General features: G+C 56.1%; 8 protein-coding genes across 8 annotated transcripts; 3 read left to right on the top strand and 5 right to left on the bottom strand.

Annotated features, from left to right (window-relative positions):
• Nucleotides 1-181: 181 nt before the first annotated feature.
• Nucleotides 182-6589, bottom strand: GCG54_00003956 (Protein MLP1-like; the record flags this gene model as incomplete). The annotated part of the gene is made up of 3 exons (XM_045404013.1): nt 182-765; nt 820-6234; nt 6301-6589. The coding sequence occupies 3 exons, from the start codon at nt 6587-6589 to the stop codon at nt 182-184; spliced, it is 6288 nt and encodes a 2095-aa protein (XP_045257213.1).
• A 965-nt stretch (nt 6590-7554) lies between these two features.
• GCG54_00003955 (uncharacterized protein) lies at nt 7555-9485 on the bottom strand (the record flags this gene model as incomplete). Its single annotated transcript, XM_045404012.1, has 4 exons — nt 7555-8330; nt 8383-8899; nt 8959-9306; nt 9381-9485. 4 exons carry the CDS (start codon nt 9483-9485, stop codon nt 7555-7557), a joined length of 1746 nt encoding a protein of 581 aa, XP_045257212.1.
• Nucleotides 9486-11034: 1549 nt separating this feature from the next.
• Nucleotides 11035-12272, bottom strand: GCG54_00003954 (uncharacterized protein; the record flags this gene model as incomplete). The annotated part of the gene is made up of 2 exons (XM_045404011.1): nt 11035-11215; nt 11275-12272. The coding sequence occupies 2 exons, from the start codon at nt 12270-12272 to the stop codon at nt 11035-11037; spliced, it is 1179 nt and encodes a 392-aa protein (XP_045257211.1).
• Nucleotides 12273-14275: 2003 nt separating this feature from the next.
• On the top strand, nt 14276-18766 carry GCG54_00003953 (uncharacterized protein; the record flags this gene model as incomplete). The annotated part of the gene is made up of 2 exons (XM_045404010.1): nt 14276-17719; nt 17795-18766. The coding sequence occupies 2 exons, from the start codon at nt 14276-14278 to the stop codon at nt 18764-18766; spliced, it is 4416 nt and encodes a 1471-aa protein (XP_045257210.1).
• Nucleotides 18767-19149: 383 nt separating this feature from the next.
• On the bottom strand, nt 19150-21482 carry GCG54_00003952 (ATP-dependent RNA helicase mak5; the record flags this gene model as incomplete). The annotated part of the gene is made up of 2 exons (XM_045404009.1): nt 19150-21189; nt 21243-21482. The coding sequence occupies 2 exons, from the start codon at nt 21480-21482 to the stop codon at nt 19150-19152; spliced, it is 2280 nt and encodes a 759-aa protein (XP_045257209.1).
• Nucleotides 21483-21854: 372 nt separating this feature from the next.
• Nucleotides 21855-23107, top strand: GCG54_00003951 (putative tRNA (cytidine(32)/guanosine(34)-2'-O)-methyltransferase; the record flags this gene model as incomplete). Its single annotated transcript, XM_045404008.1, has 2 exons — nt 21855-21957; nt 22011-23107. The coding sequence occupies 2 exons, from the start codon at nt 21855-21857 to the stop codon at nt 23105-23107; spliced, it is 1200 nt and encodes a 399-aa protein (XP_045257208.1).
• Nucleotides 23108-23140: 33 nt separating this feature from the next.
• GCG54_00003950 (uncharacterized protein) lies at nt 23141-23732 on the bottom strand (the record flags this gene model as incomplete). The annotated part of the gene is made up of 2 exons (XM_045404007.1): nt 23141-23466; nt 23516-23732. The coding sequence occupies 2 exons, from the start codon at nt 23730-23732 to the stop codon at nt 23141-23143; spliced, it is 543 nt and encodes a 180-aa protein (XP_045257207.1).
• Nucleotides 23733-24996: 1264 nt separating this feature from the next.
• GCG54_00003949 (uncharacterized protein) lies at nt 24997-26603 on the top strand (the record flags this gene model as incomplete). The annotated part of the gene is made up of 2 exons (XM_045404006.1): nt 24997-25560; nt 26004-26603. The coding sequence occupies 2 exons, from the start codon at nt 24997-24999 to the stop codon at nt 26601-26603; spliced, it is 1164 nt and encodes a 387-aa protein (XP_045257206.1).
• Nucleotides 26604-26633: the final 30 nt, after the last annotated feature.

Here is a 26633-nt window from a genome sequence, read left to right as displayed (position 1 = left end):
TGAAGACATAAGAAAATCCATTTTCGAGTATGTTGTAGCTATACACACCGGCAAACCACCTGGTCTGCCCCTTTTTTCATCCTGGTGTCATCAAACCTCCGCCGCCAAAGCCATATCAATACATGCAGTATGATGAACATCAGATACCGCTTCCATTACCGCATGCTCCACGTGATCGCCTCTAGTGACCACCTCCTCTCGCCCTCTTGGCGCCGCCTGCTCCCCCGGCTTCCGAATCTCCTCTCGGCCTCTTGTTTCCAGGCTGGAAGTCATTAGCACCAGGATTCATCGCGGAAGCATGTCCTCCTCTAGCACCGCCACGTCCACCACGACCGGCACCTCCGCCTCTCTCGGCTCCTCCACTCGACACTCTATTGCCAGCAGCATAAGCACCACCACGGCCACGACCAGTTGCGCCTCCACGTTGTCCAGGCATGGGAATGCCCGTGCTGCGTGTGGCTGGTTGATTCTGCGTCGCAGGCTGCTGGGCTTGGCCTTGTTGTCCCGGCGCTTGGGCAGCTTGGGCGAAGGGGTTAGCCTGGCCCTGGGCTGACTGAGTAAAAGGATTCGGCTGAGCGGCGTTGGTGGCGCCAGCGAACGGATTACCCCCAGCATTTGCTGCCTGTTTGTTATCCGAAGGAGCGGGGATCTGTCGCTTGACTTGGGGAATGCCACTCGATGGCTGAGGGATGCCGCTGCCAGGTTGAGGAATGGCGCTGAGCGGTTGAGCGGCAGGTTGTGCCTGGTTGGTCGTGGCCGGCGGTGCTTTAACCGTGTTAGAACCATGATCATGTTGAGAACTGACAGTAGAGAACTTACCACTAGCGTTTGCAGCGCCTTGTGCCGGCGCTGCGGCAGCGGACGGTGCTGAAATTGAGGGGCGAGGCTGCGCGTTGGTGGCAGGCTTCGCGGGGGTGGGTTGTGCGGGAGCTGGTTTGGCAGCCTTGGCCTCCTCCCAGACTTCGCCAACGGGTCTCTGAGGAGTCTGAGTAGCAGCGGTAGAGACAACCTCGATCTTGGCGTTGGCGCCACGAAGTTGGTTGTCCTTCATATTGATTTGCAATGCCGACTTCTTCTGCGCCAGCATCTGGCCTTCCTCGCGGGCGTCCTTGATTCGTTGCTCGAACTCGACCTTCAAGGTCGTCTCCGTCTCACTCTTGACCTTGGCCGTCTGCTCCTCAAGCTTCTTACGCAGATTGGAAGACATGATGCTCCGCACCGTCGGGTTGGTGGACAGAAACTTTCGGATCTCAGCATCAGGCAGCTGTGAAAGATCTGTTGTGCCACCAGGAGTGCTGGTAATTGGTGTTGTCGGAACGGCATCGGGATCGTGCTGCTGCTTGATAGGGGTGGCAGCAACGGCGGGCTGCTCTTCTGAAAGCTTGCTCGGGGCGGCGCTGGCGTTCTCCGCCTTCCAGATAATCTTCTCCTGCTCCAATTTGGTTTTGAACTCCGCATCCAGCTTCTCGCGTGATTGGCGCAGCTTCTCGTTCAAAGCGTTGCGCATCTTGTCCGATCGCTCCTTAATGGTCTGTTGGATATTTTCCTCCAGCTCCTGTGCCTTGCGCTCGGCTTCTGCGGCCTTGGCCTCCGCCGCAGCGATCTTCTCCTCCAAGACCTTGCGCTGCTCGTCAGTCAGGCCGCCTGCACCGTTCGTGGTGGCCGCTTCTGCCGGGACGGCTTGGGCAGCGTCAGCCGCAGCTGGGGGTTGAGACTGAGCAGCTTCCTGTGCAGTCTGGACGGCCGCGTCCCTCTCCGCAACAACAGTCTGGAGTTGCGAGCGGAGGTTGTCGAGCTCCTGCTCGGCGGTTGCCTTCTGGGCAGAGACTGCATCGAGCTGGCTGCGGATCTCCGTAAGCTGTTGCTCAAGCTGGGCGACAATCTCGGTAGACACCGATGCGGACGGATCAGCCGTAGGCTGGGGGGTAGCAGCGGGTGGCTGAGCGGTCTGGCCATTCGCTTGAGCTTCTTGTTGCAACTTCTGCACCTGCTGCTGGAAGTTCTGGATCTGTTGCTCAAACTCAGTGCGCTGCTGGGTCGTGGCCTGCAGGTTCTGTCTCGTGGTCTCGAGCTCGGTGTTTGCGGAGGACAATTGCTGCAAGAGTTGCTCCTTCTCGGTGATGGCGGCATCCTTCTCGGCAATGGCCTCGTTCTTGGCGGTAAGTGCCTCGTTCCTCTCGCCGGTGATCTTTCTCGAGCGTTCCTTGAATTGTTCCGTCATGCGCTGGCGAGTGTTCTGCCAGCCCGCCTTCTCCGTCTCCAGCAGCTGCTTCGCCTCCTCAAGCTCAGTCCGTAGAGGGCCCTCGCCTTCCTTGAGAGCATCACGCTCAGCCTGGAGATCAGCGATGGTTTGCTTGAGCTGCTCCATTTCAGCAGGGTCGACGCGGCCGTACTTCGTAAGAATGCCCTCGGTGCGCTTCTGCCATCTATCGCGGTCCTCCTGAACTTGCTTAATCTCCTCCTCGAGGAAGCCCTTTTGTGTCTGAAGCTCCTCGATCCGGGCCTCGAGAGGCTGAACCTTGCCCTCAAGCTCCTCGATCTTGGTGTTCTTCTCCGCAATTTGAGCGCGTGCCTGGGCGAGCTCGTTACGCAGGGTGGCGCTGCTCTCACGGTAAAGGTTGAGTTCGTTCAGCTTCTCCATGAGGTCTTTGTGGGCAATGGACGCCTGCCCGCTCTCGGACTGGGAACGACGCTCTTGGTCGAGCTTCAAGCGAGCTTCGTCCAGTTGAGACTGAGAATACTCGAGCTGTTGCTGCAAGCGCTTGGCCTCCTGCACCTTCAGATCGTACTGTACTTCAAGAATCTCCTTCTCGCGTCTAAGGTAGTTGTTGAGCTCGCGAAGGCCGTCGGCAGCACTGTCGTTGCCACCCTCGGTGTCCCCATTGGTGTCGTCTGTGGAGGCGGTCCTGCTCTGCTTCAAGTCCGAGAATTGTTTGGCGATGCTCTCAAGCTGCTCGTGTAGAAGCTTATTCTGAGCGTTCACATCATCGCGGCGGGCCTTGATCTCAGCCATCTCCTGCTCCAGTCGCTGGCGACGCTCCTCCCAAGATCCTTCGCTCTGGGTGAGGGCAACCTTGGCAGATTCGGCCTCGGCCTTGAGAGTAGCAGTCTGGCTCTTCAGCTCGTTGTACTCGGTCCGAAGCTGCTGAACCAGCTTGGCAGCCTCGGCATGCTTGACCAATTCCTGTTCGTAATCTTGCTGGGCCTTGGCGGTGATCTCGGACTGAGCACGAAGATCCTGTTGGTGGAACTTGGCTGCCTCCGAGTGGCGCTCGGATTCCTCCTTCAAACGCTTGATCTCGTCATCCAAAATCGTCTTCTCATCTTCGTACTTGCGGGCCACCTCAGCCTGGGAGTCGCGGAGGTGAGAGAGCTCCTTGTTGGAGTTAGCCAGCTCGGAAGAAAGATCTTCAACGCGCTGCTCCAACTCCCTGATCTTGGCATCCTTGCCAGACAGGGTCGACTCCATCTCCTCTCTGAACTGGTCATGCGAGGCAGTAAATTCGGACAAGGCTTCCTCGTTCTGCTCACTGAGCTGCTTGTACGACTCAGCCTGCTCCTTGGCGGTCTCGAGGTGGGACTTGGCCATGTCAAGCTCCCTCTTGAGGTCAGAGACCTCATTGATGAGCTCGCGAACCTCGGCCTCATTCTCCTCATCTGTCGGTGCGGGCGGCGCCATGGTGCCGGGTCGAGGTGTGGGTCGTGGCGCAAGTCTGCCAGCGCGCTCCTCGGCGCTGCGAAGCTCGATGGTGAGCTCATCAACACGAGCCTGGAGATGATCCCGGCTGGTCTTGATGGCGACGTGCTCCTCGCGAATCTGGCTGAGGCTGGTAGATAGCTCGTCAATCCGCTTCTGCGCCTCGCGAGCGTCAAACTCCTTTCGTAGCTGCAATTTCTTGCCCTCCTCCATCTCGTCGGACAACTTCCTCTTGGTGTCGTTGAGCTCTTGCTCGAGGCTATCGATCTTGGTCTGGGTCTTTCTTCTATACTCGGACTCGGTAATGTCGCGTTCATTCTGCATTGACTGTTGAGTAGCCAGCAAGTTGTTGAGGCGCGTCTTTTCTTGGACAAGATTCTCGTTGTCTTGGTTGAGGCGATCCTGAATATCCTTCCACAACTTCTTCTCTGCCTTGAGATTAGCGGCCTCGTTGCGAATGCTCTCCAGCAAGCCCTTGGCGTCGACGAGCTCTTCAGCGACCTGTTGCGTCCGGATCTCCTGCTTGATAGAATCCTCGGACAGGGACTGATTGCGCTTCTGAAGCTCCTTGTTCTCGCTCTGAAGAGCAACAAAGTTGGAGTGGAGCATTTCGTATCGCTCGGAAGCCAGAGTAATTTGGCTGGAAATCTTGGCGACCTCGCCCTGTAGGCTGTTCTTCTCGCTCGAGAGTCTATCAATCTGTTCTCTGAGAGATCGTCGAACAGACTCCTCGTCGTTACGATAGGTATCAAATTCCACTTGCAGAGCGCGGAGAGCTGCAGATGGGGACACGCCGTCGCCATCTTCCGTCTCGATGCTAGCGAGCGGCAGGCGTTGACCATCCTCAGAGCCACCCAAGATAGAGGCGAGCTCCCCGGCGGACGCCTTTTGTTGAAGCAGACGGCGGAACATGTCACGCTCGGCCTTGAAGCTTTCCATTGTCGTTCTCAGTGACTTCGTCTCGTTGATCATGCTCGCGAGTTCCTGTTGCAGACGCTCCACGGCCTGGTGGTCTTCAACCGCCTGGTTCTTGGCGGCCACAGCCTCCTCGCTCTCCATCTGCTCGGCAAGCTCACGGGTAACGCGGAGCAGTTCCTGGTTCTTGGCTTGAAGCTCCTGGATGTCCTTGAAGACGACGAACTTTTGCGTGATGAACTGGTGGGTGTCGGACATATCGGAGAGCGCGCCCTCGGTGATCTCGCCTCGGGAAAGCTGCTCGAGGCGAACAGTCTCCTCGCGCGTCAGCTGGTCAAGACCCTTCTCGCGGGCGTGCATGTTGAAGACCAGCATCTGGATCTGGGTGCTGAGATCGCGAACTTGAGTACGGAGGATCTTGGACTCAGCTTGGGCGTTTGCCAGCGCACTCTCTGCCTTTCTGGCGCTCTTCTTAGCGGCATCGCGCTCCTCGAAACTGGTCTGAGATAGCTCAGACATGTGGGTGATCTCGGCTCTCAGTGAGTCGGCCTCATTCTGCAGTTCCTCGATCTCGGGGGACTTGGCCTCCAACAGCGCAATCATGTTATCGAGCTCTTCAGCAAGCTGCTGGTTCCGGCGCTTCTCCCCTGCCAACTGCCCCTTGACCTTGTACAAATCTTCGATGGCTTGGGTGGCGGTAATCGCAGACCTGGCACGGGCAGAGCCAGGTGTTGCAAAGGGCGAGGCAGGGCGGCCGAGCAGCGAACCGTTCATGCGAGGAGTCTGGGGAGCGGGGGAGCCGGGAGGAGGACCTTGCTCCATTCGGGCATGGGCTTGATCAAGCTCGCCTTCGAGCTGCGTGATCCTTTCTTCAAGCTCGCGGCACGTCTCCTTCTCCCTCTCAAGCTCCTGCTGGATCCTTCGAATCTCGTTGGAATGCTTCTCCTTCAAAGACTCCTTCTCACCCTCGAGGGTCTGCACGCGCTTCCTGTGGCTGTCGGCAAGCTGATTCGTCATCTCGACGACACGTTGTTTGTTTTCCAGCTCGTGCTTGTAGCTTTCCTCGCTGCGTGCAAAGGCCTCCTGCTGCTGTTGAACCTTGGTCAGAGCCTCCTCTGCCTTGGCCTGGGCGGCATCGAGACGGTCTCGGAGTTGCTGCTCGCTTCGCTTGAGGGCTTCGATGTTCGACTTGGCGTCCTCGTTCTGACGCTGCAGCTCGGCGATACGGGCTCCCTTTTCGCGGCGGTACTTCAAGGCCTCGTCGCTCTTGGTCTTGAGCTCGGTCTCAAACCATTCGCTGTTGCGTCGCGCAAGGTCGAGTTGTTGCTGGAGGGATTCTTCGCGGTACTTGGCGCTGCTTACCGCAGCTTGCGCGCTCTGGACTTGTTGTTGGAGAGATGTGATTTCCTTGTTCAGTTGTACGTTCTTCTGGTGCTGCTTCGCCAGCTCTTCGGAGAGCTCAGAGTCGCGGGCATTGCGCGACTCCAGCAGAGCCATGTTTGCACGGTTGGAAGATTGAAGGGACTCGATGCGGTCGCGGAGGGTCGTGATTTCGGAGTCGTAGTCGGAACCACGGGACTTGAGGGATTGGAGCTCATTCTCGACCGTTTGCCGTTTCGTCTCTGTGAATCATAGGATCAGCAAGGTGGGAAGATACTAACGAGTGGGGACGGAAGGCAGGCACAAACCTTCCTCCTTGAGCTTCTGGCGAACTTCCTCCACGTCCTTCAAAGCCTTGTCGGCGGTCGCCTTGAAGCTCTGACATTTCGACTCGGCGCTGTGGTTCGCGCTCTCAAGCTCGATGTCGACCTGCAGCTTTTGCGCATACAGTTCATCGTACTCGCGAGCCTTGGAGATGACGGCCTCGAGAAGGCTTGCGACGAGCTCTGGGGTAGGTTCGGTTGTGACGGTCGACACGGTCGACTCAGGCAAGCCGAGGTGGCCAGCTACGTAGCCGACATCCACCGCCGCTGCCATTGTGATTTTTTCTCAGATTCTGCTGCTTGACATCGAACGGAAATCGCGGCGAGGGAGGGATAGAAACGAAAAGTCGAGTGGCGGTGATGGCGTCGCGTGTCGGCACCCCGCCTGTCGAAAGGTGTCTTGCACAGGGGAAGGCTCAAAATAGTGCAATAACAAAGGAAATAAAAGTCGAAGCCGTGTCTTCAGACGGCAATCACCCAAACGCCGCGTTTGGTGATCGAGACGTCGTTGAAGGGGTGATGGGCGACGAAAAGTTAGGGTGGTTGTAAGCGACGACAGGAGACGACAGTCGCAAGATTTTGGCCAGGCGCGACCGATGTTTTCTTGGGTTGGGCGGCCTGAGCACCTGGTCGGGATGCAAGGCTGCTCTGTCCACCTGGAGAAGCTGCATCCAGCAACGGGGTGACAGCGAAGGCGCTTTTTTGGCCAATCAAAGCGCACAGAGCTTGGAGCTGCCTGGCTCACCGACAATCACCCGGATGACTCAGCCACAGCTTTGGCCGTCGGTGGGTCCAATGAAGTCAGAGCTGCTGACCGAGGACCTTGCCGGTGACCGGTGAGACATTCTCGGTGAGGTGGCGTTGATCAGCTGGGGGCAGGACACGATGAACTATTCGTGAGTCCCCTTCTAACCAATCAAACTTGACAAAAGTTGTCTGAAGGCTTTTATGTGACCTCAGAATGAGATTTAGCTATCAAAAGAGTGCACCGGCGCGGTTGTGTTAACAATATGGATTGTTTGTTAATTTATTGTATCATGTCTAAATCAACTATTGCGGTAACAAAATTGCCGGCAGGTCAACCATTAAATCAGCATCCCACATTCTGAATGAACGCCCACATATCTTCCTATCACGCTCAAGTGTTTCATTATCCATGATCTACCAACCTTCACAGCCTAATATCTCGTGACATCTCTCTCAGTAAATCTTTGCCTCCAACCCTCTTGCCCGTGCTAGCTACCGTCTTTGATGGCCGGAATCCAGCTCAGAATACCCCAAAGTCGGCCCCGAGTGCCATCCCATCCCCTGAAGCTCTGCCCTCTGCTGCCCCGGTACCTGATAGCTCGCCTGCTGTGCCCCGAACGCCTGATGAACCGGCTGGCCGTGCGCCTCTACCGGCGTAGTCTGCCCCTGAGGCTGCGCGTAACCGCCACCCTGCAGCTCAGGCGGTAAAGGCAAACTCTGTCCGTACTGGTTCCCGAAGCCTCCATGAGACTGCAGCTCAGGGGGCATACACTGACCGCCGGGCTGCAGCTGTCCGTTGGTATTCGCCGGCATCTCAGGCACTGGGGGCGTATGGCCTTGACCAGGCAGCTCCGCCCCCACCGGCGACTGTCCAAACCCGCCGCCACCGTACGCTGACGCCGGCGAGATGGTATCTGGCCGCGGAGAGCTTACTTGAGAAACGGTCATCGAGGGGCTCTTGGGTGGTAGCTCGGTAAGCATGGTGCCGCCCAGCTCAGGCTTCCCAGATGCGTCCGGCGGCCCGATGGTCGACGCCAGAGGCAGTTTGGTCTTCTTCCTGCGGCGGTAGATGAGGAACGCTACGAGGCCGGCGATGCTGAGCGCTCCGGCAAGCGCGATAACGCCGCCAATGATGATTCCGATACCCGGGCGGCTCGAGCTGGTCCCTGCGCCGCCAGAGGTGCCGTCGGAGCTGGCGGTGCCCGTCGGCTGGGCCCCCGAAGTCCCTGATCCCGTACCCGTCTTCGCGGTGGGGTAAGTTTGAGCAACTGGATTGGTTAGCCCATCAAAAACACAAAAGCGTTGGACATAGGCTCCTACTTGACTCGGCCACCGTCGCGACCACAGCCCCCTTGGCCGCGCTGCAGTAGTAATCCAGCAAACCCAACGCCGACGAGATATCCGCCGACGCGGTCGAGGTACAATACCACTTGACATCCGACGTCAACGTGTTGCTAACCATGGCCGTCACGCCGTCCTTCAGACACATACACGAGGCCAGCGCCTTCGGGCCGCTCGGGCAGAGGTCCCTCGAGATGGAGTACATCGCGTCCGACATGCCCGACTGCGCGCACGGGACCAGCGAGCTGTACTGCGAGAGCGCGGTGATGTAGTACGTCATGTCGCCGGGCGGCGGCGTCGGCGTCGGGAAGGCGGTGGTGCCCTTGTTCATGGCGCAGTAGGCGTCGTAGAAGTCGCCGGCGGACGTGACGTCGGCCGCGTTGGAGCACGAGTACCGCACGAGCGACGCGATGGAGCGGCTCACGCGCGCCGAGTTGTCGTTCTTTGCGCAGATGCAGGGCGCCATCAGGCTGGCTGGCTCGGGGCACAGGGACGTCTGAAGATGGATGTTAGTTACGTCTGCATCCACGACACCTTCACTGAGACGGAGCTTACCATCGAGCTGATGGCGTATGATACACCAGACTGGGCGCACGGCGCCATGTTGGAGAAGGCGGGGACGTCAGTCGCATATTGGGTAACAATGTTCGTTGTCGGTGTCGCGAAGGTGATTAACGAGTTGGGATTGCAGTACTGGCTGATCACGGCGGCGACACTGGTCTGGTCGTCTGAAGCCGATGAGCCGCAGCTGTAGCTGACGGTCTTGGAGATGGAGGAGGTGATGGCGGCCAGGTTGTTGTTCTTCGTGCAGATACATGATTGCAGATCTGTTGGAGCTTCACCGCAGGCCGAGTATGTCTGGGAGAAGATGTTGTATGAGATGGCCGTCTGGGCGCATGGTGCCTACTACTGTCAGCTTCCGGAGTTCGAGGGCATCTCCAGTTGGACTGAGGGAACTGATGCGAACCAAATCTTACCAGTAACGTGTAGATGGACAGGTCCGTCACATAGACAATGTTGGCAGCCGCTGCCACACTGCTGATGTACAGAGACAACAGAGAGGGTATCAATATCCGAGCCATTTTCAAAAATCAAAGAACCATGCAAAAGGGCCGAAAGAATGGAACGACGGAGACGCCGGGACAATAGTGACAGAGAGGGCCCTCAAAGAGAATGTCTAAGAGAAGAGAACGCAGCAATCCCCTCTCCTGGGGAAGAGGAAGATGAGCGCGGGGAAGGCATAAAGCTCGAATTCGCATCAAGCCACATCCTATTCCGCACCCCCTGGACAAGTTAGTTCCGCATCGCGGAGTGGCAGATTTGGTGGTTTGACGGGCGATCACTTCATGAGGCACACTTTACCCCTGTCACGATAGCGCCAAAGCAGCCCGCGCCCCCCTGCCAGCTGAAAGGCAGCCAAGGGCGACCTCTACGTGATCTGCTCCCGCGAATGATGGAGTCAGGTTGAACAATTCTGCCTGGGACCAACTCCACTCGCGGCACCAGAGCGACTTTACTCATCTGGGGATGAAGAACCGAGGTGGTTCGGCAACACGGAGCATGCTGGAGCATCTGGGGACTGGCAGTCTGGCACCCATCATCCCAAGCGAACGTCTCGCAACCACACCGTCGACCGTTGGGGATAGGAGACACGATAACGGCGTCTCCACGCGATTTTCAGCTGAAGCGGCATGGCGTCGCGCAATCAAAGACGAGCCTTGCTGGCCAGAGAGCGGCTAGCGTTGGCACACATGGCTATGCGGTTTGGAGAGTCTGTCAGGCTGCGTCAAGCAGGATGCACTTGATGATTCCGATACCGCAGTTGGCGGTATCCTTTCGGCACAACTCCGACAACTCCTCCAAGTTGACTCACAAAACCTAGGTACGGATACGCTTCTTGCGCTTGCTGTGGAGTGCTTGTTCACGTTGACGGTTGACGATGATGGGTCGCGCGAAATTGAGTCGGGCGCCAGCGAACGCCACAAACAGGGACCTGCAGCAGTTCAAACGTGAGCGCCCGAGGCCATTGGTCAAGCCAGGACGAAGAGCCCGATAAAAATGCGTCCGGTTGCCTTTGGCGTGCAGCGTCAAATTGCTGGCAGGGCGACTTAGCGTGAGGTTGAAAGAAGCAGTGCTCCATCTGCGATGCGGCCTGCCTCCGTGCCTGGATGGACTTTGAGTGCTGACAGGGGCCCGAAAGAAACATGGATTGGAGGAGGGATTCAGAGACATGGAGCCGGCGATGGAACGGATTACCCAAGCACCGTGGATGACATAAGCGGACGACGAGGACTCGGCCGAGCGGAGCGGATCATTAGCACGTCCACACTGCCACGCCTTAGGTAATCAGATGGGCCAGACTGCTTAGGTAAGGTAATCTCAATCAAGCGCATGAAGAGAGACGCCACGCAAATCTCGCCTTGCGTTAAGCATGGCACCTCTTGGGCCAGCCCCTTCGATGCTGCACAGAATACCGATATCGCCCAGGTGATCTTCCAAAGTTTATCTTGTGGAATCTACGCCCTGTGGTATCATTCAATCTTGTCGACTACTTCTCCAGCTCTAACTTTTCGCCGCCATCACAAGCCTCCCCGGTTCTTATCTTGCTTCTCATCCCGCCTGATGATGCCTTCAAAGTTGCTCGGTATCTTCAGGCATTACGCCGTATATCTGCCTCCATAACCACCCGCCATATCGGCAAAAGAACTCGTCAATCGCAAAGATAAGCGCCTCGAGATGCTGTCCCTTTTTGGGCCCCTCGCGCCAACCACAGGACTGGCCGGCGGCGTACAAGCGCACGTCGGGCATCTGACTGGATTCAGCTCAACGAGGGATGTAGGAACGTCGCTATTGCTACTGTCCTGCTCAGACATCGAAATGTCTCCTGAAGCCGACTCGATCTGGTTGGCGGCGAAAGCCAACCTTGGCATTACTGGCCTCCGGACATCGTCCTCCAGTTGGACGGAGCTTTCTCTCTTCCTCTTGTGGGCATCAGTCACCTTGGAGAGATCACCCGGTGACTTCTCTATCAAGGCCATCTCTTTCTCTGCGGCCTCTTTCTCCCGGGCGGCTTTCTCCAGGGCGTCTTTCTCAAGTACTTGTTTGGCCAGCTTCTGCCAGAGGCCCATGCCGATTGCGTCGTGAATGACGGGTGCTTTGATCAGCTTGAGGCACTCCCGCCACCCCTCTTTCTGTTCCAGACGACCAATATCCATCATTTTGTCCATTGTGACATCGCAAGTGATCTTGACCTGGCCGTTCTCGCACTCAGTCTCCCAGTTTTCCGTGACGAACTTTTTGATAAACCCCACGGCCTCTTGGACGGATTCGCGTCGTGCCTGGTCGGCTTCGACCGCTATTCTTACCAGTCCATCGAGCTGTTGTTCTTTGAGCTGCAGTGTTTTGAGCTCCAGTGTTTCGAGCTCCAGTGTTTCGAGCTCCAGGACCTTCTGATTGTGAATATCGTCTTTGAGGTCATGACTGCTGATACTTGACCCCTTGCTAGATGCCTCTCCCGAGGAATCTGGCGTTGCAGTAGAGGTATTTTGCGTTGTCTTCTCGGAGGAGGTTATGTTCTTTACGTTGGCCTTGGTGACAGTGTCAGACGAGTCGAGGGAAGACACACTAGTAGCGCCTTCGCTGGTGGTGGATCTGATGGAGGTGGAGTCGCTAGATTCGCTGCTGATGGAATCGTTGGATCTTCGGGTTTCTCGATATTGATGTTGGGTCTCGCTGGCCGAGGCATCGAGCACTTCCCCAGTCGTCTGGATGTTGTCAGGGGAAAAACAGCCCCCGGCTACATCAAGTGCTTTGGCCGCTGTGATCGCCGCAACTGCTTGCTTCACGAAGGGTGTCTGGAGAGTGGCCATTTTGAGATGGGAACAGAGAATCTGGTAGAAATGCTTGGCGAGGAGGCGAGGAGTGCTGTTGGAGCCACCGCTGTCTGATCAACTCATTGAAAATCCAGTGATTGAGGGAGGACTCGAGGCTTTAAGAAGTTTCAGTTGTTCACGTCGGGACCGGCGATGTTGTCAATTTGGGGAAACGACAAGAAAATTCAAAAAAAGACTTTCAGACTTTGCAGTCCGTAGATAGTAGGTTCAATGACGCAACGGGCGGGGTCTCGAACAAGTCTACCGTAGCGACAAGGCGTTCCGCATTCGTCAAGTGTCAACACAAACCACATATATCCGAACTGGTCTGCAGCTACCACTGGTGAATTTTCCACTGCTCGTTTTCAGGGTCTTCGGCCTCAAGGAAGATGAGTGATGTTTCTGCCTGTACGGACACCACACATTCTACTCAAACGCTTGCGTTCTGAGGAAAATGGTCTGTAGTTTTTCGAGTATCAGCGCAGATACTGTCGCCTTATCAGCCCTGAACTTGGGGGAGGCCGTAAAATCGATAAAACTGCACATGACGATTTAACATCTGATAATCTGGCGCCTTGAAATCATAACTTTGTCAATCGTATATCCGACCAATAGGCGTCGAATGCCGAAGGCAATCCAGATGTTTAAGGTTGACGGGCCTCGACGGGCCTCATCAGGGTACAATTCGTACGGCTGGGCGTTCCGTCCCGTCCGTTCTTCCACCGGCGCTGCGGATCATGGGGTGATGGGAGTGTGGCGCGGAGACCCAGGCTCTCGGCCGCTAAGCTTCCACAATAATCTCGGTGGGGGTCGGTCAACGCTCGGTCAAGGTTCGGTCAGCTGCGACTTCACCTCCTCATCACCAGATCGCAATCTGTCGCCGAGACAACACAGGGCACACCGTATGCGAGCCAACCACCGCTTTCATTTTGGGCGAAAGAAATGGGTTTCTTGCAGATCTCTCAAACAATATAGGCAGCCTTTATTGTGAGCTCGCAAGTGTTCTTTGATCTCTTTGAAGTATGAAGCAGAGCTGCCTGAGCCTTCCGCCTGTCAGCTCTCTAGATAATTTCCATTGACGTACCTTAGAGTGCTGAGGTCCTGTCAATAGCGCAGATGATGTGCAAATGCAGCCCAAAGCTGCTTGAAAGCCTCTTAAAGAAGCCCTGGGGCTTGCAATGTCGAAGCCCAGAGGGTGCAAGGTACTTGCAGTTCACACCAGCTACCCTGAACAATCCCATTGTTGAAGTTTGCAGGTGAAAGAAAGAAGCGTCGCATACTTCTTTCTACTCCACGGATGTTTGAAATCAACAATGGACCTCCTTGAAAGGCGTTGGTTCCTGATGCTGGCTACCTTTGGTTGCGATATGTGCCATTGTTGGCCTTCGTCATCGCCCATATAACTACGTAAATTCCCTGGTAGAGTTGAACATGCCAATGGAGAGGGCTGTAATCGTCAATCGAAACTTGAAATTCCTACAGACTTGTGTACCTATCTGAAGTTATCTGGCGCTGGAGTCCGGACCCAGCCTCACGTCTTACAAACGGCGACGAAGTCCCCCTTTGGACCCAAATCAGAACCCTTTCGCAGACCAGAGCACTTTTGGAACTTCAATACCACTGTATCTCTTGTAAAGCGAGCTGGTGAAACACTGGTAAATATTTCTTGTTGCACTCTGCCACCCGCTGTCTTCGCACCTCCCCCCCAAACGTGGCAGGCGCGCCCTCCCAGGCACACGCGCCTTCCCACCCGACCTCGACCTGCCTTGACCTGCCTCGCCTCCCACTACCTACCTGCCTTTGCCATCCCACCCAAGAAAAAAAAAAAAACAGTCTCAACTTCTTCCACTCTCCAGAAATCCCAACTCTTCACGGAATTCTTCCAATTGTCACTTTCAACACCTCACACACGCATTTTACCACCCCCATCATCAACTACCTCACTTTTATCAACTCTCCATCGCTTGTACACATTCATATCACCCAGAGAACCGTCCAAAATGGGCGAGGGAATGATTCTCGACCCATGGCCCATGGTCACCAAGGGCTTCCTCGGCCTCTCCGTGGTCATGTGGCTCGTCACAGCTATTCCCTACACCTACGACTTCCTCTCAGCCCTCGTCGTCGACTACTTCTGGGAGATCCTCATGGTCTTTCTGCTTTTGCACATCATCCCTTCCCTCGCCTTTTTCTTCGTTCAAGTTCTGAACCCCGTTCTCCGTCGCCTCACCCCGTCCCTGTCCTGTTCGCCCGAGACAGCTGCCAACATCCAACAGGCAGCGTACAACTACAGCATGCTCGCCATAATTCCTCTTTTCAAGAGCTTTATCGATGGCTTGTTCAAGACACAGAAAGCTTTGGCCTCGGGTCTCGTCACCATCACGGATTACCACACGGTTTTGGGCAAACTTTGCGCCTCCTCCATCATCATCCAGGACATCTTTCGCGCCCTTGGCGGCAAGAAGCCCGTCGATATTCTGGATGAAAGCGACCGGGACAACTACAAGAAGCGCATCGATGAGTTGACAGAAAACTACCGCGAGATGAGAACCGAAAGAAACCAGTGGGTTAGCAAAAGCGAGAAGTGGGAATCCAACTGTAAGGCCTTGGAAGCAAAACTGAACGAAGAGTGCGGTCGTAAAGGCGTGCTGGAGTCGCTTCAGACCAACGAAAGGAACGAGTGGGACACGCGTGAAGATTTGCTATTCGGAGAGCTTGACAGACTTCAGAAGAAGGTCGATAACAAAGTCAATTCTTGGAAGGTCCAGAAGACCATTCTGAATTTAGAGAACAAGATCGCCGAACAACAGAAAGAACTCGAACAATACAAGCCCGAGTCGAACGCCATCCAGACGATCAAAGCCCAGCTTCAAGACAAGGGAAACCAGATCAAGGCTTTGGAGAAACAGGTCGAAAGTCAACAGAGACTCCACGAGTGGAACACCAAGTTTATCACCAAGTATGAAGGTCAGGTGCGCGATCTGCAGGATAAGCTCAGAGACGAGGCCAAGAGGCTTGGTCTCAAGGTTCGTGAGCATTGGTCAGAAGCTGAAATGTGGAACAAGAGTCACGACAAGCAAGCAAAGAAAGTCGAATCCTTGAAGAAGGAGGTTGAGAAGCTTGAGGGAATGGTCGGCAAGGACCAAAAAGCCGAAAACGACAACATGGCAGCAAGCAACAGACTGCTGAGAGAAACGAACAAAAACCTGCGGAAAATCATCAAACCTCTGAACATCCCTGCGGAGCTTCTCGATGTCATCCACAAGCCCGAAACCCCGAAGTTGGTCGAGGCAACACTGGCAAAGCGCACCGAGGACGAGTACGCAAGAAGGATGAACCTTGAGAAAGATCTTCTACAAGACCAACTTCGAGCCGACAGGGAGGAATTTGAAAAGGAGAAGAATGAGGCGCGCGTGGAATACTACGATTGGAAGAGAGACAGGGCGAGCACCGAGCAGGATTTATCTGCCAAGTTGCAAGAGCTCGGTGAGCAGAATAACACGCTTGCGGCTCGCGAGAACAATGCACAGAAAACAATTGCCGCCAAGGACGCAGAGATAAACAAACTAAAACAATACGCCGCATATGATGATAAGAAGGTCGCAACAGTCCGAGACTTGTACAGCAAGAAGAGCCAGGAGCTTGAAGCGAAGAACCAGGAGCTTGAGGAGCTGGAGAAGGCTCGCACCAACGTCGGTGCCGGCATCAACCAACAAGTTCAACAGTTGTCGGCGGCTTTGTCGCAGGAAAAGCAGAAGAACGCCAAGCTTGAAAGCGACCTTGCTCAAGACCGGCAAGCGATTGAAAATGAGAAGCGCCATGTTCAGCAAGACCGGGAAGCGATTGAGAATGAGAAGCGCCAGGTCCAGGAAGACCGAGAGAAGCTCGAGAAGGCCACGGCAGCGGCGGAGCAAGACTTCAACAATACGAAGCAAGACATCGCCCAGCGTGAGCAGAAAGTTCTTCAAATGCAGGCAGAAGTGCAGGCTCAGGCGGACCAACTGGGCAAGTCGGCCACTCAGAACCAGTCACTCGCAGATGTGGAGGGCCGCGAACAGCAGCTCGCGCAGTGGACTGAAAGATTGCACCAGCAGGAAGCCCAGAATACTGCCGATCACCAACAAATTACCCAACATCAGCAAGAGATTACTCAAAAGCAACAAGAGATTACCCAACAGCAACAGGAGATTGTCCAAGAGAGGCAGGCCATGTCAGAGCAAGTACAACAACAAGTACTACAACAAGTGGAACAACTGGTACAGCAGCAGATGCAGCAGCTCGAGGAACAGCTTGAAGAGCGGCAACAAGCCCTCGCCAACGAGAGAGAGGAGTTTGATAACGAGCGAGAGAGATTGCGAAAGGGTTACCAAGTCGCCAATGACAAGCTCAACGAGGAGAAGAGACAACTGCAGAACGGCGGACACGACTCATCGGAAATGAACAAGAAGATGGCCGAGATGATCAAGAGTCACGCCAAGCAGTACGAGGAGATGGAACGTCTCTTGCATGCCAAGACCATGAAGGAGGCGAACTTCATGAAGGAGCGCAAGAAGCTGGAGGGGGACATGGCGAGAACCCAACGGGATTGTGACAGACTCCGAGCTGAGAACCGGCACCTGAGAGGCAAGACAGCTGGCGATGCGGCCTCTAAGACAGGCTCAAGCAGCAGTAATACCGCTCAGAAGCCATCGCAACCATCTAACAACTGGGCTGTTCCCGCGACGATTGCTCTCCCAGGCCCTGCCACCCCCAACGCTTCGAGCAGCAACACGACTGCCCAGGAACCTTCGGAGCCGCCCAGGAACTGGATCGTTCCCGCAAACAATGCTATTCCCGGAACAGTCGCTGCCAACCCTGGTGGTGAGGCCGCGACAGCTCAAGCGTCATCGGGCAGAAAGTCATCTTTCGGTTCCCTTTTTGGATCATCTCCCGCCCAAGAACCTGCGCCCTCTCCCGCGCCGGACGCGACTGGGGATGTGTCGATGGAGAATGCTGAACCGCAGAATGAAACGATGGCAGACCTCTTTGGCGAAGAATTCGAGAAGGAGGTAGACCGCGAGCTGGATGCAATGAAGGGAGAGGAGGAGCAGAAGAAGTGGAAGAAGATGATCGAGACGGAAACCCTGAAGAGAGAAGAGGCGTGCAAGAAGATGCTCCAAAGTAGCACGTTCACCCTCAACGTCCCCATTAACACATCCACAGGGCAAGCGACCACAGAAAGGCAGCACACTTCGTTCTTCCAGAATCTTCCACCTCCTCCGGACCGAAAGATTGCGCAGCCTCGGGGCCAAACATCTGCAAAGCAAGAGACCGAAGAGACGCAGCCCAGCCCATTCTTCGCAGCTTTCCCGGAAAGAAAGATTGCGAAGCCTCGTCGCCGAATCACTCAGGAGCCTGCCCCGCCACCGCCAGCGCCTCCTACTCCGAAATTCGGGAACAAGAAGGTCCGCCACCCTCGTCATGCGAAAAAGGCTCCCAAGCAGCTCCCTAACGGCGAAGCACCGAAGGGCCCCAGCTAGGAACCGGGGTCCTCGTCCGTCAAGACGGATCAGCCTATGGAAGGGGTGGAGGAGCCCAGCGAGCCGCAGACTACTGCCGCCGAGTCCGCGCGCCCCAAGACCGCTCGCAAGCAGCCGGTCACCAGCAACCCGGATCGACCCAAGACCGCGCGGAAGGCGCCAGTCAAGAGACCAACGCAGTGGAATCTCGACGTCGAAATTGAAGACGGTGAACCGCCCCTCCTCATGGTCTACCATGCCAACGAGACTCCCGAAGAATGCGCGAGGAAGTTCCTGGACGACAACGAGCTGCCCCTCGCGTTTCTCGAACAGCTAATGAACTTCATTAAGAAAAACGTCAACCACGAGGAGCCCGAGCCCGAGCCCGTCCCGAAGGACAGGAAGATCAAGACCCCTCGCCGCCGCATGGCTGACCGCAATTTCATGGACAAAGAGTCCCTTACCCCCGACCGCGAACCGTGGGTTCGATCCGATCCCGTCGCGCAGGCTTCAAACCAAGCGCCTGCGACTCCCCGCCACCCCCCGCCCAAGAGAGCTGTAACACAAGAGGACGCTGGGGCATACCTCCACCGACTGCGAGAGCTTGCGGCCGGAGGAGCATACACCGTTCGTCCAACCTTCCAATCACGCTCCCCGAAGCCGTTCACCGACCCGTTCCCCAAGGAGGGCGACCCGGAGTTTGGAAAGCATCCCGACGCGGATTACCTGCCCCCGGGCAACGACGACACGGAAGACGAAGACTCCGATCAGGAGATGCAAGAAGAAGACTCGCACGCAGAGTCAGAGTTCAACATGAACTGGTACAGCAATATGAATAACCCAAATGCCAATGATGAAGATGGCGATACCCAAGAGGCTCACAGCCCGGATGCCCACGGCCCAGATCTCTTTGGCCCTAACGGAATAGATTTCGACGCAGCAAAGGACTTCGACATTGACGATGAAGGGATGTTCCTATACAAATACAAATAGGGTACACGAGCGAGGGGATGATATGTTGGATTACGACACTGAGATTGGTTTGCGACGTTTGTTTAGTTTTGATGACTTTTTTCTTGCTTTTCGCCGATGGTAGGCACAGGTTTTGTTTGCAATGTTTCTGCCCGAGGAAAGGGCTTGGTCTAGGTCAGAGATGGTCAACTACAATTGGCGTGGAAGGTTAGGAAGGATAGGGATCCAGACTAAATGAATAACATGATGCTTCGATACATCGTGCCTGTGATCGTGGGTGGTGACATGACGTGTGAAGCTGCTGAGACGTTGACAACTTCAGCATCCGCATCGTAGATTCTCAAGACGACCAAAGCAAACAAAAATGTGCATCAAATGCTCCCAGAGTTCCATTCATCCATTACCTAAAAGTCCTCGATATCAAGCCCATCAACCCTGCCCAGGAAATCCCCGCCTCCGCCCCTCAACAGCTCATCCACATCCACACCACCCGCCGTCAAATACTTCTCGCTCACGCCCGCATTCACCCTCTTGGCCAAAAGCTCCCTCAGCTGCGCCCTCATCGCCCCCATCTCCGCCTTGGTCAGCCCCTGGTTCTCCTTCAGCTTCTTCTTCCGCTGGCTGCCACGGCCGCCCCAGCTGCCCGCCTTCTCGAGCTCCTCCGAGTCGTACTCGACGCCCAGCTCCTCCGCCGCGGCGCGCGCCCAGTCGTCCTCCTTGCTGCCCTTCTCCTTGGCCAGCGTCGCGTCCGCCAGCTTCTTGGCCAGGTCCACGCGCGGCTTGAGCTTGGAAGCGACGCGCCGGTCGATGTCGATCGTGCGCATGAGGTACTTCTTCTTGCTCGCCTGCTCGGCGTGCACCTTGGCGGCTAGGCGGCGCGTCGGCACGACTTCCTCCGGCCCGCAGAGGATGATGCTCAGACCGGTGCGCTCTGCGCGCGCCGTACGTCCGGAGCGGTGGACGTACATGTCTGCTGCGCGGGGGACGTGGTAGTGCACGACTTGGTCGATGCCGGGGATGTCGAGACCTCGTGCGGCGACGTCGGTGGCGATGAGGACGGATGTGGTGCCGTCCTTCGTGGCTGTGAAACGCTCGACGGAGCGGAGACGCGCCTTTTGTGGCATCTGGGAGTGTAGAGCTAGCGCGTTGAGGTTGAGGTTCTGCAGGAAGGGCGTGAGGCGGCGGACGGCGGAGATGGAGTTTGTGAAGACGAGGGTGCGGCGGTTCGGGTTCAAAAGGAGGACTGTGTAGAGGTAGAGATCCTTCTCCATGGCGCCGCACTCGATGAGGCCTTCCTTGAGGCCGGCGGCCATTTGCGCGACGGGGTTGACGTCGATGAGCTTGGGCTTTTCTTCGCGGAAGTTGAGGCGCTTGAGGAGGTATTCCATCGACTCCTCCTCCGACATCAGGCCCCATTTGCCCTTGCCTGCGAGCTTTTGTTGCAGGCCCTTGTGGAAGGTGGCGGAGAAGACGAGGGTTTGGCGCGGGGTGAGGTTTTGTTTGTCTTCGTCCTCGTCGATGGCCTCGCGGTCAAGGGCGTCGAGGATCTCGCCTGCCTCCTTGAAGTGGCCTTCGCTGAGCAGCCTGTCGGCCTCGTCAACCACGAGGTAGCGGATCTTCTTGAAGCCGGACAGGAGTTCGGTGCTGGAGCTGATGACCTCCCAGAGACGGCCGGGTGTACCAATGACGATGTCGGCCTTGGCGAGCTGGCGCTGTTGCTTGAAGACGGACAGACCACCAGTGACTGAGCAGACGAACGGGGCGTTGGTGAGGCCTGCGCAGAGGTTCTTGATGTGGTTTGTGATTTGGTGCGCGAGTTCTCTCGTCGGGGAGAGAATCAGGGCGGTAGGGGCGTGCTCGGTGTCCTTCTCGCCGTCCTTGGCGTCGAACTTCTCGATCCAGTCCTCGACGATGGGGATCGAGAACGCGAGCGTCTTACCGGAACCAGTGGACGCCTTTCCGATGACGTCGTGGCCGGCGAGAATCTCGGGTATAGAGGATTTCTGGATCTTTGACGGCTTTGTGAACTTGAGCTTCGCGATGGCGGACACCATTGCTGGGGAGAGGCCCAGGTCGATCCATTGGCTCATGTCGAGATCTTCTTCGGCTTCCTCTGCGGCCTCGAGAGCAGTGAAGACGTTGCTCTCAAGCTTGGCATCTTCGGGCTTGGGCTGTGTCTTTTTCTGCTTCTTCTGCTTCTTCTCCTTCTTCTGTGGGCCTTCGGGGGCATCGGCTTTCGGTTCGGCGGCGGGCTCGTCTGTCGAGTCGGCGGGTTTCTTGCTATCCTTTGCTTTTTGCTCCTTCTTGGCCTTCTCTTTCTTGGCTTTCTTTGTCTCCTTTTGTACTTCCTCCTTATCGGCGGCCGGGGCATGGGCAGGCTCAGAGTCGCTGAAGCCTTCGAACTCGTCTTGGTCCATCTCGTCGGCGGTGGGAAGAGCAGTAACCTTTGGGGTGGTCAGCCATGGTTGGGGTCGCTTCCAGGGGGACGAATACTCACAAACTCGACCTGGTCGCCCTTCTTGACGATATCAACGCCTTCAATCACCTCCAAACCGTAGAAACCCTCCGCATCGTCGAACATCTCGGGGACGTCGACCTTCTTCCATGGCAGCTTGCTGACGGCGACACTGCGCTTCTTGGGGGCGGTCTTGACGATGCCGGACTTTTGGCGCTTCTGGGGTGCCTGGCTAGCATTGGAAGGCTGCTGCTTTCTCTTCTGCTTCTTGAGTTGGTCCATGGCGGCAGCGGTTGTGGTGGTGGTTGTCCTCGTCGATGGATGTCCGGGCTGAAAATGCCCCGCGGAAATTCTGCAGCAAATTTCCAGCAGCACTCGCGCTCAGCGACTGGCGCCAAAGCTCAGTGCTTCCGCCAGAAAATTTTAGCGGACCCGGAACATACTTCGCCCGAGCAGGCCCCCTGGGTGGAGCTGCATAACGCACCGACCACAGCTTAATTCAGCCCTACGGCCGCCGTCACCGCTGCAGCAAATTTTTTGCCGCTGGAATTGGACCCCTCCAAAAATCTACCCCTCCATCTCGTTGTGTCTGCCGATTGAAGGATCCCCCACCAGATCGTACACCAGCCACGTCAACACCAACACCTCATCACGATGGGTAAATCTTCGAAGGACAAGCGTGATGCGTACTACCGCCTCGCCAAGGAGCAAGGCTGGCGTGCACGCAGTGCATTCAAGCTGCTGCAGCTGGACGAAGGTGACTCACTTTACCCCTCCATGCATGAAGTTCGCGTGCTGATGCCCTTGCAGAGTTTGACCTGTTCGCCAATGTGACGAGAGTCGTTGACCTGTGTGCCGCCCCTGGGAGTTGGTCCCAAGTTCTGTCTCGTGTCCTCATCAAGGGCGAGAAGTTTGGCCGTTCGGCTTGGCAGGATCGCGAGGCCAAGTTCCGCCAGGAGATGCTCGGCGTCTTCCCGTCTGCCCCTGAGTCCGAGGTACCTGAGAAGGCTGAGACCGATGCTCAAGAGCCTCAGCCCAGGAAAGACGTCAAGATTGTGTCCATCGATCTCCAGCCCATCAGCCCTCTGCCTGGCATCATCACCCTGCGCGCAGATATTACCCACCCGGCTACCGTTCCCCTACTCCTGAAGGCTCTCGACTCCGACTACGATGCTACCACCAAGAGCAAGCAGGCCTCCAGCCCCGTCGACCTCGTCATCAGCGACGGCGCCCCCGACGTCACTGGCCTTCACGACCTCGACATCTACGTGCAGTCCCAGCTCCTCTTCGCCGCGCTCAACCTCGCCCTCTGCGTGCTGAAGCCCGGCGGCAAGTTCGTCGCCAAGATCTTCCGCGGCCGCAATGTCGACCTCCTCTACGCGCAGCTCAAGATCTTCTTCGAGACGGTCATTGTGGCCAAGCCCAGGTCCTCCCGCGCGAGCAGTGTCGAAGCCTTTATCGTCTGCATCAACTTCCAGCCCCCCGCCGGCTTCCAAGCCAGCCTGGAGAACCCGCTGGGCGTGGGTCACAAGCTGCCTGAGATGGTCGAGGAGAGAAGTGCCCAGCTTCCCATTGTCGCTGATGCGCTTATGCAGAACCCTCTCACCGGCACCTGGGACACCGCCCTCACAGCTTCTGCGACCAAAGGCGAAAGCGAGATTGTCGAGGTCGAAGCCTACGATGAGACGGACGAGACCACCGACCACGAGAAGCACATCAGATGGATTGCACCCTTCATCGCATGCGGCGACCTTTCAGCATTCGACTCAGATGCTTCCTATCAACTGCCCGAAGACCACGTTTCTCTCGACCCTGTCCAGCCTCCTACTGCACCCCCCTACAAGCGTGCCATCGAACTGAGAAAGGCCGCCGGCGGAGCCTACGGCAAGACTTCCGTCAAGGTGTAAAACACAAAACCACGATAAACCACCCCGCTGGCCTTAATAGTCGTCCTCATCCGACGGCCCATCCGGCATCGCGGGCCCGCGCTTCTCCAGCAGATACAGCTTCCCGTCATGCGACGCCCCCCATTCCGTCGTCCCCAGCGTCTTCTCATACAACTTGCTCGCCTGCGGCGACGACGTCAAGAGGAGGAATCGCCGCAGGTCGGGCCACTCGTTCAGGACCTCGTTCAAGCACTCCATCAACCACGGCGCGAGGCCCTTGCCCTGATGCGCCTGCAGCACGTACACGTCGGACAGATACGCCAAGCTCACGTAATCCGTGACAACCCTCGCGAGGCCTACCAACTCTGGCCCCTTCTTCCCTGCGCGACGTGAGCATTCATTCGCAGGACAACGACTGTGCGAACGAACCTGCAATCTCGGAGGTGGACTGGGGAAGCTTGTACACGCCCAGACACAGCGAATTATCAATCATCCGCCGCAACACGCCCTCATCCACGCGCTTCGCCCACCACAGCAACTCCGAGTCGAAGGCGTCATTGATGGCATCCAGCTGGAGGAGCGAACGATCGGTGGAGATGAGGTAGTCGTCCTTGTACCACTGCTTCGTGGGCATCTGGTTCGGCATCGTGTCTGGTACTGTGAGATTTCTTCTTTGCTGCCCAGGGCGATGTTCAGTGGCGCAAGGGAGGACAGAGATGTAGTTGGAAAATGCCTGAAACCTTGTCGGCGCAGTGCCCGGTCCGTAGACGCACGCAAAACTCTAGACGAGGCTTAAATAAACGCCAGAAAGACAACGGGAGGATCGAGCGTTGTGTCCGAAAACGTCATTTCTCGCCGCCCGGGTTGGGGTCTGTGAGGTTCACATCCTGCCGGGGTGAACTCTATGCTTGTGTCTCCTCTTTCGCCGGGCATTCTTGCTATACCGCTCTTGGTAAGGTTGGTCCGGATGGGGAGATTCGGTCCCGTGCCGATCGTCGCCACGCGGGGGAATGTGGGGTCGAGCTCCGGGCATCCTCACGATAATTACTCGACCACGAAGCATACGTACTGGAAGGAGACCGCATCTTTGGTGTACAACTTTCCAGCTTATGGGCTGGAATCAATAAGGCTACCCAGCAGGCAGCCATTTCGAAGATGGTTGCTGCCTTAGGCCCCACCACAGAAGGTGAAGCTGCGGTACCCTCATGGGCAACGTCCGTTTCTGAATCTGTCACCAACAAGCATCCGGCCAGATGGTCGAGGGGTGGTTGTGCGATGACTAGCTGGCATTGACGTTCTGTGGTGAGTCAGCGTACGCACCGTTCGATCCTCGATAGCGCCACTGTTGGACCATTCTTTTTTTTGTTTTTGGTCTCAAACGTCGGATGGTTTTATTTTTCCTTTGTCCACTCGGTCGTTTCGACGGACAACAACAGTAGAGACAATCATGATGATGGAGACGACGGACGAAGACAGTGGATACAGAAAACCTCACCAGGAAGAAAAGAATTCTAATTACAGACTGACTTGATCGCATAACATGAAATTTCCCTCCTCGTTCTACGCGTTGTCGTCTTGTGTAGAGTGCGCTGCCCGGCTGCCTGTTCTCTGTCGAGTTTGACTGACACACACGACACGACGCTGTCTTTTTAAACAATGAAGGAAGGAGCTGGAACACTGCAACCTCCTTCAAATTTTCCTTCCGCCTTCTTGCCTGAATCTCTTCCAGGTTGAGCTTCTCAACCGCATACCAGAACAAAGACTCGCATCAACCAGAAGCAGCTCGCTTTTGCTCACCAGCCTTGCTTTCAGCTTGTTTCAATCGAAAGAAATGTAAGTTTGTTCCCATCCAATTTTCACACCATGCTTGCTGACCTTACCCGGACCAGAGCCTCGACCTCCGTCCCACCATGGAGCAAGTCCATCGCATACTTGCTGAGCTCTCAGGAGCTTCGCGAGACCTAGCCTTGCGCCGCGCCCTAGAGGAGAAAGCACGCGACCATCTCATCCGTCTACTTATGCACGAAGATTACGACGGCGTTCCTACGTGGTACACTTGCGACGTTACGATGGTGTTGGGTCTGGATACCACACTCGACGGGGAGATCCTTAAGGGCCAAGATGAGGTCATTCAGCACTTTACCACCCTCCAGGAGCAAACCGATATCGTCGTTGTCCCCGTCCTTGTTGTCGCCGACCGCGGCCGAATAACCGCATACACCGAGACGTATTACAGGTGGCTGGGCAAGGACGACAAGGAAGACGGCGAAATGTTCGTCGAGGGGCCTGTCGAAGCGCCCTTTGTGGGCTGGCCGGCGGTCGTTTTCGGCGATGTTCTCAAGGTACGCGAGGTGGTCGTGTTTGACCTCAACGCGGAGATGAAGGTCAAGCGTGTGGAATGGCGCCAGTTGGGCATGGAGCACCTTGGAGAAGCCAGCGTCGACGCTCTTGCATTGCAAAGTGAGAAGCTCAAGGTTCGTATTCAAGGGGATGTATGATGGATTGCCAACTGAGGCCGGACTGGAAGGAACCTGTCATGAATTGCATGGGATTGAGGTACACGCTTGCTGCCTCAAAAAGAGCAGAAATGGCATACGGAGAGTGGATGGCTTATACGGAAATACCCTGCAAACGTCTGCTCATTATACTTAATAACCTGCCACCCGGGTGGACTTCCAAGTCGGGGGAAATATCACAACCCTTGAGGACATCCTTGACGGCTTGACCCTGGAGCAAGTCCACCCTGAAAACCTGTTCTCTCCGGTGCATCATCTCCGTTCAAAACTTAGGCCTCCTCAAAACCAGCTGCGAACCTCGGAACAGAGGCATTTGTCCTTCGTCCAGTTTCATGGTACTGTAACACACTCGACCACAGCTTCATCGAGACACACCAATCAACCAAAAACATAAACCATAGCTTCCTCCTGCCCCCAAGCGCATCATGAGCTCAAGAAACCAACATGACCGCTTTCAAGTCTTCGCGGACGAACTGACCGGCGACTCACGCGACCGCCCCCTGCGATACGAGATCGAAAACAAAATCAGCATCTTCTTCGACGACATCAACGAGAAACGCTGGACGAGCGTCAAGAGCTACTTCAACGATGACGCCCGAGTCATCTTTGGCTTCAGAAGTCCGAACCAAATCATCGACAAAGATGTTGATCTCGTGATCGAGCGGATCAGGGAGAAGGCCGACGGCATGCGGCGCGTCACGGTGCCTACGTTGGTGCTCGTGGACCGAGGGCGGGTGACTTGCTTCCTGACCAACTTGTGGATCGAGATCGACGAAAGAGAAGACGACGCGACGCTGGATCTCGTCGAGGCAGACGCGCTGTTTGGAGAAATGCACGAGGTGGCTATCATCGACCTGGACGACGAGTACAAATTCAAGCGTGTGGAGTTCCGGACTACGACTCGGCAGGAGACAAGACAAAGGGGGACTGTGGAAGATTTCGATTACTTGGTGCAGAAAACAAAAAGGAGCGAGTATTATGTGGTCGAGTCCGACGAATAATTAGAACGCGCTTGAAAATTCTTTTGTTTT

The sequence above is a fragment of the Colletotrichum gloeosporioides genome, assembly GCF_011800055.1.
Source record: "Colletotrichum gloeosporioides strain Lc1 chromosome Unknown consensus_103, whole genome shotgun sequence".
NCBI lineage: Eukaryota > Fungi > Ascomycota > Sordariomycetes > Glomerellales > Glomerellaceae > Colletotrichum > Colletotrichum gloeosporioides.
This window is presented reverse-complemented; position numbering and strand designations above follow the sequence as displayed.